Source organism: Macaca thibetana, chromosome 6 (assembly GCF_024542745.1).
Source record: "Macaca thibetana thibetana isolate TM-01 chromosome 6, ASM2454274v1, whole genome shotgun sequence".
NCBI lineage: Eukaryota > Metazoa > Chordata > Mammalia > Primates > Cercopithecidae > Macaca > Macaca thibetana.
The window spans coordinates 50,029,208-50,042,985 of NC_065583.1; the positions used below are offsets into that span (position 1 = coordinate 50,029,208).

Sequence of the window (13,778 nt, forward strand, 5' to 3'; positions counted from 1 at the left end):
TGGTGGCACATGCCTGTAATCCCAGCTACTCAGGAGGCTGAGGCAGGAGAATCACTTGAACCCGGGAGGCGGAGGTTGCAGTGAGCTGAGATCACGCCACTGTACTCCAGCCTAGGCCAGCGACAGAGTGGGACTCTGTCTCAAAAAAATAAAGAAAAATGAAAAAATTCAAACAGTATAAAGATATACAGAGTAAAAAGTAAAAGTTCTTCATACTCTTAATATTCTTGCTTCTTCACAGAAATCTTCAGTACTGCATACTTGATTTGAGTATTTTCTTTCTTTTTTCTATACATGTTCATTTAGCTATAGATCCGAATTTTTAGAAACATAACTGTATGTATAGTGACCCTTTTTTTTTTTTTTTTTTTTTTTGAGACGGAATTTTGCTCTTGTTGCCCAGGCTGGAGAGTAGTGACACGATCTCAGCTCACTGCAACCTCTGCCTGCTGGGTTCAAGCCATTCTCCTGCCTCAGCCTCCTGAGTAGCTGGGATTACAGGCATCTGCCACCATGCCTGGCTAATTTTTTGTGTTTTTAGTAGAGTTAGGGTTTCACCATATTGGCCAGGCTGGTCTCAAACTCCTGACCTTAGGTGATAGGTCCACCTTGGCCTCCCAAAGTGTTGGCATTACAGGCGTGAGCCACCACGCCCAGACTGAATTTTTTTTTCACTTAACAATGTATCTTGGAGAACTCTGTTACATATTTTGCTGTGTCCCATTTTTAACTGCTGTATTCATACTCCGGACAGATGTCTTAGTCAAACAGAAAAATCTAATTCATGTAGGCAGCAAAGTACTTCATGACATCAAGGAATACCTTCTCTGGTGCTGACGGATATTAATGCCTGACATATGGGGATAGTTAGTACAGAATCTTACCATTGACTTATTTGTGTGAATAAGTCTTGTTTTTTTTGTTGTTGTTGTTGTTTTGTGGTTTTTGTTTTCTGTGGTTTTTTTGAGATAGTGTCTTACTTAACTTTGACCCACAGTGGAGTGCTGTGGCACAGTTTTAGATCAGTGCAATCTTGAATTCCTGGGTTCAAGCAATCATTCTACCTCAGCCTCCTAAGTAGCTGGGATTACAGGTGCTTGCCACCATTCCTGGCTGATTTTTTAGATTTTTTTGTAGAGATGAGGTCTGGTTATGTTGCTCAGGCTAGTCTCAAACTCTTGGCCTTAAGCAGTCCTCCCACCTCAGCCTCCCAGTGTGCTGGGATTATAGATGTGAGCCACAGCATCTGTCCTGTCCTGTCCTGTTCTATTTTTAAAATGTTTGTTAGGCCAGGTGCAGTGGCTCACGCCTGTAATCCCAACACTTTGGGAGGCCGAGGTGGGCGGATCATAAGGTCAAGAGATCGAGACCATCCTGGCCAACATGGTGAAACCCCGTCTCTACTAAAATACAAAAAATTAGTCAGGCGTGGTGGTGCATGCCTGTAGACCCAGCTACTCAGGAGGCTGAGGCCAGGGAATGACTTGAACCCGTGAGGCGGAGCTTGCAGTGAGCTGAGATCACGCCACTGCATTCCAACCTGGCGACAGCCAGACTGTCTCAAAATAAAATAAAATAAAATGTTTGTCTCTTTCAGGGTAAAAAACATTTTCTTTCAATTGCCTGGCACATAGTTGAGCATACATTTGTCAAATTAATGAATGATCAAAAGACTGTTGAAAGTTAAGTTCTGGACTAAATAATACAAAGTCCTTGTAATGAATACAAAGTATCTATGATGATATCTATAATATGTCTCAGGGTATTTGTTAATGAGTTAATTATTTTCCTTGGTCAAGGAGATATTGAAATATTGAAGTTTAATTTTTTTTTCTGTTTTTGTTTAGTAAACCTTCATTGCTGAATTACCATTATTTTTGGAAATTTCATTTGCTAATCATAAGATGAATTATTCTTTTATTTCCAGCATCCAGTTTTGGATGAACCAATAGCAGAAGCTGTCTGTATTATAGCTGATATGGATAAATGGACTGTTCAAGTGGCCAGTAGCCAGAGACGAGTGACAGATAATAAATTGGGAAAGGAAGTATTGGTTTCCAGTCTTGTTTCCAATCTGCTTCATTCCACACTTCAGCTTTATAAGCATAACTTGTCTCCAAATTTTGTAAGTATGTGTAACGACATTTGCATTACTTTAAGCACTGCTTAAAGCTTTCATCATTGTTTTTCTGAAAAAAAGCTGTTAGGGACTGAATGTGTCATTACTGAACTCATATATTGAAGCCCTAATTCCCAGTGTGACAGTATTTGGAGACAGGGTCTTTGGGAGGTATCTAAGGTAAGATGAGGTCTTGAGGGTGGGGTGCTCATGATGGTATTACTGGCCTAAGAAGATGAGGAAGAGAGAGAAAGCTCTTTCTCTCTCCACCATGTGAGGACACAGTGAGAAAACGACTGTCTGCCAGCAGGAAGAGAGCCCTTACCAGAACCCAACCATGCTTGCACCTTGGTCTTGTATTTCTAGCTTCCAGAACTGTGAGAAAATAAATATCTGGGGTTTTTTGTTTGTTTGAGACAGTGTCTTAATCCCATCACCTGGGCTGGAGCTCAGCAGTGCGATCTTGGCTCCTTGCAGCCTCGACTTCTTGGGCTCAGGTGATCCTCCTGCCTTAGCCTGCTGAGTAGCAGGAACTACAGGCACGTGCTACCACGCCTGACTAATATTTTGTATTTTTTTAGTAGAGATGACATTTTGCCCCATTGCCCAGACTGGTCTCAGACTCCTGAGCTCAAGTGTTCCTTCTGCCCCAGCCTCCGAAAGTGCTGAGATTACAGGCATGAGCCACCATACCCAGCTATATATCTGTTTTTTTTTTTTTTTTTAATCCACACAGTCTATGATACTTTGTTATGGCAGCCCAAGCTAAGACAGAAGGGGATGTGTACATGTCTATATGTTCTGATTTCAGCAGCCAGAATTTTTGATCATGTGTAGTATAGTCATGCAACATGTCCCAACTTTGTGTAGAATGCCAGTACATTCTGGATCCTCATTGTCATGTCAGGACTTTTACTGATCTCTTTGTGATACTGGTAACCTCTTACTAGTAAAAGACCCCATTTCTAACTTTCAAGGTTCTTTCTTTCACTCATTAGGAGAACTATAACATAGCATAGTTTAAAAGCTCTGTAGTTCAAGATGATAAAGGATATCTATGACAAACCCATAGCCAGCATCACACTAAGTGGTGGAAGACTGAAAATATTTCCCTAAGATTAGGAAAAAGACAATGATACCCACTTTGACTACTTCTGTTCAACATGCTACTGAGAGTTTTAGCCAGAGCAATCAGGCAAGAAAAATACAAAAGACTTCAAAATTGGAAAAGAGGAAATAAAATTATCTCTGTTTGCAGATGACATGATTTTCTCGTACATAGAAAACATAAAGATTCCACAAAAAACTGGTAGAGCTAATAAGCAAATTAAGCAGATTTGCATAATACAAAACACATAAAAATAAGTTGCATTTATATATACTTATTTGAACAATGAACACTCTGAAAAAGAAATTAAGAAAACAATTCCACTTACAATAGCACCAAAAAGAATAAATTACTTAGGAATAAATTTAGGGAGACAAAAGACTCACTTGTACACTATAAGGTACAAAACATTATTGATAGAAATTAAGGACATATGTAAATGAAGGCACTTCCCATGCTCTTGGATTGAAAGAATTAGTATTATTAGGATGCCATTACTATTCAAAGTTATCTACAGATTAAATGTAATCCCTATCAAAATCCAATTGATATTTTTTGCAGAGATAGAAAAACCCATCTTAAAATACATTAAGAATCTCAAGAGACCCCAAAGAGATAAAACAATCTTGAAAAACAACAGTGTTGGTAGATTTCACATTTCTTGATTTGAAAACTTACTACAAAGCTACAGTAATCAAAACATTGTGCTACTGGCATAAGGACAGGCATACAGACCAGTGAAGCAGAATGGAGATCCTAAAAGTTAACCCTCACATGTAAGTTTAATTAATTTTCGACAAAGGTGCCAAGACCATTCAACAGGGAAAGGAGTCTTTTCAACAAAAGATGCTGGGAAAACTGGATAGCCACATGCAAAAGAATTATGCCATATACAGAAATGAACTCCAAATGGATCAAAGATTTAAGAGCTAAAACTATAAAACTTACAAGAAAACCTGGGGGATAATCTTTTTGACATTGGATATGGCAGTGACTTCTTGAATTTGAAACCAAAAGCATAGGTAACAAAAGTAAAAAAATAGATAAATTGGACTTCATCAAATTAAAAACTTTTATTAGCTATCACAGAGTGAAAAGACAACCTATAAAATAGAAAATATTTGCAAATCATATATCGCAAAAGGGATTGATACTCAGAATATATAAATAACTCCTACAACTCAACAGAAAGCAAACAATTGAATTAAAAAATGGCAAAGGTCTTGAATAGACATTTTGCCAAAGAAAATATACAAATGGCCAATAAGCACATGAAAATATGCACAACATCATTAGGCATTAGGGAAATGCAAATAAAACCACAGTGAGCTGCCATTCAATACCTGTAAGGATGACTATGATAAAAAGAATTCACAACAAATAGTAAGTATTGACCAAGATGTGGCGACCTTGGAACCCTCATGCATTGTTGATGGTAATGTAAAGTGGTGCGGGAGCTGTGGGAAAAGTTTGGCTTTTCTTCAAAAAGTTTAACATTGTATTACCATATGATCTATTAATTCCACTTCTGTGTTTATACTAAAAACAATTAAAACCAGGGATTCAGGCAGTATACTGTTGCTCATAGAAACATTATTCTCAATAGCCAAACATTAGAAATAACCCAAGCGTCCATCAGCAAATGAATGGATAAACAAAATTTGGTATAATACATGTAATGCAATATTTACTCAGCCATGAAAAGGGCTGAAATTCTAATACATGCTACAACATGGATGAACCTCATAAGCATTATGCTAAGCGAAATAAACTAGACACAAAAGGACAAATATTGTATGATTCCACTTATATGAGGTACCACAAATAGGCAGATTCATAGAGACTGAAACTAAAATAGTGGTTACCAGGAGCTGCGGGAAAAAAGAGAATAAGGAGTTATTGTTTAATGAGTACAGAGTTTTTGTTTGAGATGATGAGTACAGAGTTTTTGAGATGATGAAATGTTCTAGAAATGAATGGTGATGATGGTTGCACAACACTGAATGCTCTTAGGACTATGGAATTATATACTGTGAAGTGGTTAATATAGTAAATTATATTACATATTTTATATCTACATATATTTTGCAGTTGAAATTTTCTTATGGCATTATCAGCCTAAAGCATTGTGAAAAAAACATATGCTATAAAACCACAACCATTTGGTTATGTTTTTCCAGTAATAAAGTGGATTTTTATTAGGAGCTTTTAATAGCTGATTTTCATTGGAAAGGAACACTTTGCAAGAATTTAATGTTTAGCACCTGAAACTTCTGTTTTTTCCTCAAATATGTTTAGCATCAATTCACATGATAAATCACCTATTTTAGTAAATTGAACAAGTTAATTGACATTAAACAAAATATATGTGTTTTAGGTTTTTGTTGTTTTTTTTTTTTAACTTTTGTCACCCAGGCTGAATTGCAGTAGTAGTCATGGCTCAATTCACCCTCAAAACCCTGGGCTCAAGCAGTCCTCCTGCCTTAACCTCCTGAGTAGCTAAGACTACAGGCACATATCACCATGCTCGGCTAATTCTTTTTTTTTTTTTTTTTTGTATAGACAGAGTCTCACTATGTTGCCCAGGTTGGTCTCGAACTCCTGCCCTCAGATGATCCTCCTGCTTCCACCTCCCAGAGTGTTGTGATTACAAGTGTGAACCACAATGCCCAGATGTGTTTTAATTTTCAGTCTTTCAGCTTAGAAATTGGGGAACTACATAGCATTCTTTATGAACTTTTGCAAACTGTTTTTTATTCTCCACAGGAGAATACATCCTTTCCTGTGTAAATACATTTGAAAAGTATTAATTTGTAAAAATTTTACATTTATCAAATTTGGAATAAAAACATAGTGAAAGCAGTTTTGGAATGGATAGTAGTGATGGTTGCACAACATTTTGACTGTACTTAGTGCCACTGAAGTATACTTAAAAATGGTTTTGGGGCTGGACACGGTGGCTCACACTTGTAATCCCAGCACTTTGGAGGCTGAGGTGGGTGGATCACCTGAGGTCAGGAGTTTGAGACCAGCCTGGCCAACGTAGTGAAACCCTGTCTCTATTAAAAATACAAAAGAAATTAGCCGGGTGTGGTGTGCATGGCTGTAGTCCCAGCTACTCAGGAGGCTGAGGCAGAAGAATCGCTTGAACCTGGGAGGTGGACGTTGCGGTGAGCTGAGAGCATGCCATTGCACTCAAGCCTGGGTGACAGAGCGAGACTCTGTCTCAAAAACAAAAAACAAACAACAATGGTTAAAAGGGCAAATTGTATGTGTATTTTTAGCACAGTTAAAAAAAAATTGATGCTGTAGAAGGTAATCTTTGATATGAGCTAGAAAAAGGTTCACTTCCCTCTTTAGCTAAAACTACATACTTTAAAAATGTGCTCCAAATTTTAGTTCATGTTGAAATAAATAAACAGAATTGTCAAAAACATTATGTTTTGGAGTTTGCCATGACTGAGAGTTGCAAACTGTTTTCTGACCTGGTTCTTGGTTCCTCCCTAACTACAGTGTGTAATGCATCTTGAAGACCGGTTGCAGGAGCTATACTTCAAAAGTAAAATGCTGTCTGAATACCTGAGGGGGCAGATGCGTGTTCATGTCAAGGAGCTGGGAGTGGTTCTGGGGTATGTTAATAGTTTCTTTTCTGGCTTTGCTTTCATTGCTCTGTCATCATGCAAGGAATGTTCCTCAGAATTGCCCTTTCTTCTTTTATGTATCTTCTCCTATTAGAAGCTGGAGGCTGTTATCATTTAGGTTGCCCTGTACCATATAATAACCTGAAAGGCATTATCCTTTGTGCCATTATATACAATCGGTTGAGAATATAATCAGAATGAATTAAAATCTGAATTTTTTTCTGAGAAAAATAAGTACATACTCATTTTTATTTATTAAATATGTTGCAAACTCATTTTTCCAAGTATCTGCCCTGCCTTCTAAATGAGCTGATTGAGGTAACAGAAGTCTGAGGATGGTAATACGTTATCCATATATTACTCCTTCCTCCCCATTAACTATATATTATGTCTGTCTACTCTGCATTATTCTCTGGTAGAAAACAGTTATCAAAAATGCTTACTGAAGGAGGAATGGGAAGTTGGTGGGGGAGCATAGTATGGCCCTATTTCATTATGTTCTGTGGTCACTTTTCTTGGGTTCTCTGGCCACTTTAGGTGGGTTCATATGAATCATTTCTTGAAATGCCATTAAAGAAAGCAAAACAAGCTAGAACTTTTATCTAATTTTGCTTTTATGATGGGGAAAAGAAACCAGTATCACTGAGAACCTACTGTATGTCAGAAACCAAATTAAATTTTTTTACTAGTGTTATTTCTTAATTCTTGTTATCATCCTGCAGTGTGTAGGCAATGTTATCCAGGTTGGAAACAGATGATTCTGTAAGTTAACATGCCAGATGTCACACACACTGGTAGGACTAATTAGGGATTTGAATGACTCTATATCTTTTTTCCTTTAGACCCTATTTATATTCTGTAGTACCACACTGTTGGTCCAGTCCTGATGATTTTGACTTGAGTTATACAGAGAGAATTGTTCTCCAGTATTTGGAAAATCAATTAACAGGATATAATGTTGTTTTTCTGGGGAGTAAGGTGTGTGTTTAATGCCTTTATGTAAAAATATTTAAGACAAGTTTTAAAAAGTAACATACATATAACCAAAATTTACAGTGCATTTTGACATACAATGAAAAGTGTCATTGTCTTCTTTCCCCAACTTCCAACCCCTACTCAAACACTGTTAACAGATTGTTTTATAGAATTTTTAAATGAATATTATTTAAAAATCTAACGACTTATACTCTTGTGTCCTTGTACAACTTTCCTTTTCCTATATCTTGAATGTTCATATAAGCACATAATAATCTCATTCTTCCTAATGGCTGTCTAGCATTCCATTAATGTTGGAATTTAGATTATTTTTAGTTTTTTGCTACTATAAACCAATGCTAGACTGAATATAAATCTCTGACATTTGTAGGATAAATTCCTTGAAATAGAATTTTTGGTTAAAGGGCCTGTATTGATAGATAGTTTGATAGATTATACTGAATACTCTCCAGAAAGTTTCAATATGAATTCCCACAAACAGTAAGAGGCGCTGTTCTCACTACTGGCTGTAACCAAATTTGATCTTTGCCAAGCTACTAGCTAAAAAATGGCATCTGATTTTATTCACGTTTCTCTAACCATGAGGGAGTCTGATTAATATTTTCTATGTTGATTGGCTATTTTTCTTTTCCTGTAAATTTGTGGTAGGATGTATTTTGAAGTAGCTCCCATTACTTCCAATACATCTTATTATAGAAACATCTGAATCTAAAACAATCTGGGTACACACTATTACTGTTTTTTGTTTTTTTGTTTTTTTGTTTTTTTTGAGACAGGATCTTGCTCTGTCGCCGTGCTGTTGGTACATGGTTGACTTCAGCCTCAACCTCCCGGGCTCAAGAGATCCTTCTGCCTCAGCTTCCAGAGTAGCTGGTACCATGGGCACACACCACCATGCCCAGCTGGTTTTTAAAATTTTTTCATGGAGATAGGGTCTCAATATCTTGCCATTATCTTGCTTAAGTTGGTCTTGAACTCCTGGGCTTAGCAATCCTCCCACTTAGGCCTCCCAAAGTGTTGGGATTACAGGCATGAGTCACCGCACCCAGCTGTTATTACACTAGATTGTAGTTGTTAGTCATTGTGCCTTGCCCAAATTCATGTTCCATCAGCATGTCATTGAGACACTTTCCTACATTTACGACGACGTTACTCATATCTGTAGTTCTGTGATTTATTTACTGAAAATTTTTCATTTTGGCCAGAGTGGCCTAGCTTCTTAACTGTTGAGGTATAGTGACCTTACAGGTGGTGGTTATTGCCTGTAGAGTTCATGTCCTCGGTACAGAAAATCAAAACTGAATTTTTTTTCCCCTTTATTTCAGGATTGAATCCAGTGATCTTCCACTTCTGGCTGCTGTAGCAAGCACTCACTCTCCATATGTTGCACAGATACTCCTTTAATATACCTAAAGATTGTTAGAAATTGGTGGGAAAATAAGTAGAAACCAAGGAAGCAGACACAACATGCATTTATGGAGATTCTTTTTCCCTTTTAGACTTCCATCTGAATGAGTCAGTCACCAGGGTATCCTGCGTAGCATTGTGTATTCTGTGTATGTCAGATGGCTTTTTCTTTTTGACTGGACTTTTGGGTGGTGGTAGATTTTTAAACAAATGAAATTAAAGCAACAATAATTTTGAAGCATTTGAAAAAGCCAAAGTGTATGGTAGAAATTTCTACAAAATGAATATTATCAAGAGTTTCATGTGATCACTGCAGTGTTGTCACAACTCATAAACAGCAACAATGTCTCATGATTTAATGGCTCAGAAATAGCTATTTCATTAGGTTTTAATTTTTAATTTCTAAGGTACAGAGATCTATAAAACCTTGATTATTTGTTAGTTTTGCAATTCAAAACAGCTAATTTCTGGTTATTTCTCAAAATAAGTATTTTAAACAACCTATTATAACAAACTCAGAATAATTGAGTGTAAATGTGTTATGTTATCCACCCAAGTGTACATATGTACCTATTTTTTTTAAAAAGCAGAGGTAGAAATACAAGATTGGTAAACATGCCTTTAAAAAATATATATTTTCAACTAGTATTGTCTATAATGCTGAAATGTTACTTATGGGTGATTTTTCTGTTTCACGTACTCTAAAATATAAGTAAAGCCAACCTTTTTTTTTTAAGGCTGAGATTCCCAAAATGAGAATACTACTTTATATCATTTGTTTGTAAGTATGAGCTATTCTTACAAATATTAATATTTGCATATTCACTAATTTAACATAAATGAAAATTAGAATTAAAAATTGCACCAAAGCATTGGCAAAAACAATACTATATTCTTTAAAAGTGCTCAGGTAGCCAAGGCCCTTGCTTTTGGTATCAGCCCTCATGAACCCATAGGACCTGAATATTTGTTTCACTGCTTAATAATACTCAATTTACACTAATAGAACTCATAACTCTTAAAATTATTCTTTTTTTTTCTAAGAGCCCCTCCCTTCCAAAAGCGCATTTTTTTTCAAAGATTTTCACTTCTCAATTGTTGCCTTTGTACATACTATAGAATGTTGCTTGTAAGAAAGGCTAATACGGAACCAAACTCTTGTAAGTAATGTAAATAGAAAGGTGGGTGGATAAAGTTTTCAATACTCTCTACTACCTCAGTTTACTTGAATACTACATTATAGTTTATAGCTTATCTGGTCTAAGAGACTTTTAATGCTAGTAGTAGAGTTGGTTTCTGCTTTCATTGACTATTTTCATCATAATTTCATCATTGATTAAAAAAAGAAAACCACTTGTTCAGTTATTAAATATATTTACTATATAACACATCCATTCTTGCTGTTTAAATTTTCAATAGATAATGGAAAGTTGTCTTTGACCTTGAATTTACAGCATTGGGTCACATTTTGCCTTGCTCTGTATGTATTCAAGAGACCTCCAACTAGACAAAGAAGAAATGGTTGTTTTAATGGAATGTAAACCTGAAATTGGTGGGTCTGCAATCTCTTTGGCCCATGACCTTTTACCTAGTCCCAGTTATTACCTGAGTCTCCCATGGATGACTCGCTGCCAAGGAGTGTTTGTGGATATATTTTCTTTGGCTTAATTTTCTTATTCTGTACATTAGCAAAATTATCCAGTTGTCTAATTTTGGAATTCTATGAGTCAATCCTTTTGGCAGAATTCAGAATATTAAAAAGTTCATACATTTGCGGGTCATTGTACCTTTTTTTTTTTTTTTGAGACGGAGTTTCACTCTTGTTGCCCAAGCTGGAGGGCAACGGTGCGATCTCAGCTCACTACAACCTCTGCCTTCCAGGTTCGAGTGATTCTCCTGCCTCAGCCTCCCAAGTAGCTGGGATTATAAGTGTGTGCCACCACGCCCAGCTAATTTTGTATTTTTAGTAGAGATGAGATTTCACCATGTTGGTCAGGCTGGTCTTGAACTCCCGATCTCAAGTGATCCACCTGCCTCGACCTCCCAAAGTACTGGGATTACAGGTGTGAGCCACTGTGCCCAGCCTTGTACATTATTATTTTTTATTGTAGCTCTATGTAGCAGTTGGATAATGTCTGGGTGTTTCCTTAACCATCAAACTATTCTTTATTTAAAATGTTTAATAACCATTTAGAAATTCTAGTCCTCATAAGTTGGTGGCTCATGCTACTGTTGTTCATAAAGCTAAGCTTTGCTGGGAAGGAAATGACCTATAGTTTCTTAAAGAATCATTAATCCTTATAGGATTCGTGAGTTACTGTTTTTTTCCTCCCCCTCCCTCCCATTCCTGAGTTTTATAATCTAATCCCTCTATAATTTCTATTACCTTCATCATAGTCATTCTTTCCTTACGCAAAGCCCAAGGAATGAGCTGCTGCTACTTTGAAGTGTGGTCATTATGATGAATGTGAAAAGAGTTTTGGCTTGTTGGAAATAATTTTTACAAGTTATGGTACAGACAGTTGTTACATATCAAAAAAAAAACCCTGTTTATTGAAACAGGAAATAAAAAAGGGATCTTTTACATTATAGAATTAAAACTAATTTTTTCTTGTATATAAACTAATTGGTTTGATTTTAAATATTTCTGGCTTTTATTAATATGTCTTAATTTTGAGTTTGAAAATGTTAAGTGCAATAAAAACATACTAGTACAGATTTTGTTTTGTTCCAATTGGCATACTCTGGGGATGATCACTTAAAAAAACAGATTTTACATAATGCCTATTTCTGGTAGATGTCTTATGAGATTGTTTGCTTTTTCTAAGTTACTTAGATGTTGGATATGTAAAATGTACATAGTTGTTTCTTGTTCTGTATACATTTCTCAAATGTACACTTGTATTATAATAACTTCCCAGTTCTAGGGGATATTTGTGCAATAAATACACATGTCAATTTGATGGATGGTGTTGGTCTTTCTTTCATATATTAAGGTATATGTAACATTATGGACTGATGTCAGACCACCTAGATTCTTGTCCAAAGTTTGACACTTCTAAGGATGTGACCTTTCCCCATTGGTATTTCCATATTGGTAATTTAATAGAATCTACCTCATGAGGTGGTTGTGAGAATCAAATGAAATAATGAATGTTAAGGATTTAGCTCAGTGCTGGCATACTCCAAATGCTAAATAATTTTTGGCTGCTACTTTTACCAGATAATCTGTCCAGCCTTCCTCCTGTGGGCCCCCCCCCCACCTACTGTTGTGAGAATTTTTAACATATGTTCTTATGAATAAAAACATAGTAACAGAAAATATAAGAGTATCTTCTTACAGTGACAAATTGAAAAGTTCTTTAAATGCTTTTATGAAAGCAAACAACCCAACAATCTAAAACCTAGAAGTTATGTAATGTTAAGAAAATAGTATTCAATACAGGCCAGGTGCGGTGGCTAATGCCTGTAATCCCAGCACTTTGGGAGGCTGAGGTGGGCAGATCACCTAAGGTGAGGAGTTTGAGACCAGCCTGACAAACCTGGTGAAACCCCATCTCTACTAAAAATACAAAAATTAACCTGGCATGGTGGCAGACACCTGTAATCCCAGCTACCCCGGAGGCTGAGGCAGGAGAATTGCTTCTTTCCTGCCTCAGCCTCTAGAGGTTGCAGTGAGCTGAGATCGTGCCACTGCATTCCAGCCTGGGCAACAAGAAAACTCTGTCTCAAATAAAAAAAGAACATTGTATTCAATACAAATTACTATACTTTACAAAAAATTGGCTGATTAGTTTGGGTTTTAATCCTCTTCGTTCACTGATTTACAAGTAACTGAGCAAGTCTATTGTCTTCATCTGTATTGTAGGGAAGTCAGCTTTGTGCTTGCTCTATAGCAGTGACTTATCAGTGAGTAGGCTTATTGGTAAGCTGTCTTGCTCAGGCTAGGTTGATCTGGGCAGAGTTAGTCCTGGGGGCGGGACTAGACCAGGGGCTTTTTGATGTACCTGTTTTCATATAATATTACATATTATCACTCTTACATTTAACCAAAGAGAATAAGTGAACTGTTTCAAAGCAGAGAAGTCTCAAGTATTTGGGAAAGAGCTGTCAGCTATTTTAGAGGTTTAAAACTGGTAACATTTGTGAGAAGATTTTTGCTAATGAGAAAAGGAAATACAGAGACTTTAATGTGATTTTCTGAACTCACAGTCTTTCCTGTGTGTTCATCTTGTCTCTCAGACCAGAATGTTTTCTCAACTACTATGTGGTGACAGCTGTATCGTAAAGATATCCGGGATTTCTTCATTTGTCTTTGCCAATATGAAAGGTGGGGTAGGGTGGCAAGTAGGACCAAACCTGAGCTGAAGGTGCAAGGTGGGGCTGGAAAATTGTAGCTGTGAGTGGGAACAGCTTAGGCAGATAGAAATGGGGGACATAGAGGAGTGTAGTGCTTCCTGTTTTTATTCCATACTGCATGCCGGGCTTTGCCCTGTTTGCTCTAAAT

At 36.7% G+C, this 13,778-nt stretch overlaps 1 protein-coding gene across 3 annotated transcripts in view; it reads left to right on the plus strand.

Annotated features, from left to right (window-relative positions):
- FNIP1 (folliculin interacting protein 1) overlaps positions 1 to 12,234 on the plus strand; it is a 159,202-nt gene extending 146,968 nt beyond the window's left edge. For all 3 annotated transcript variants that reach the window (XM_050792741.1, XM_050792743.1, XM_050792742.1), the window contains 3 exons: positions 1,928 to 2,125; positions 6,741 to 6,856; positions 9,190 to 12,234. In XM_050792741.1, coding sequence (XP_050648698.1) covers positions 1,928 to 2,125; positions 6,741 to 6,856; positions 9,190 to 9,268 — 393 coding nt within the window. In that variant the 3' untranslated portion in view covers positions 9,269 to 12,234. The remainder of the gene's footprint in view (positions 1 to 1,927; positions 2,126 to 6,740; positions 6,857 to 9,189) is intronic.
- Positions 12,235 to 13,778: the final 1,544 nt, after the last annotated feature.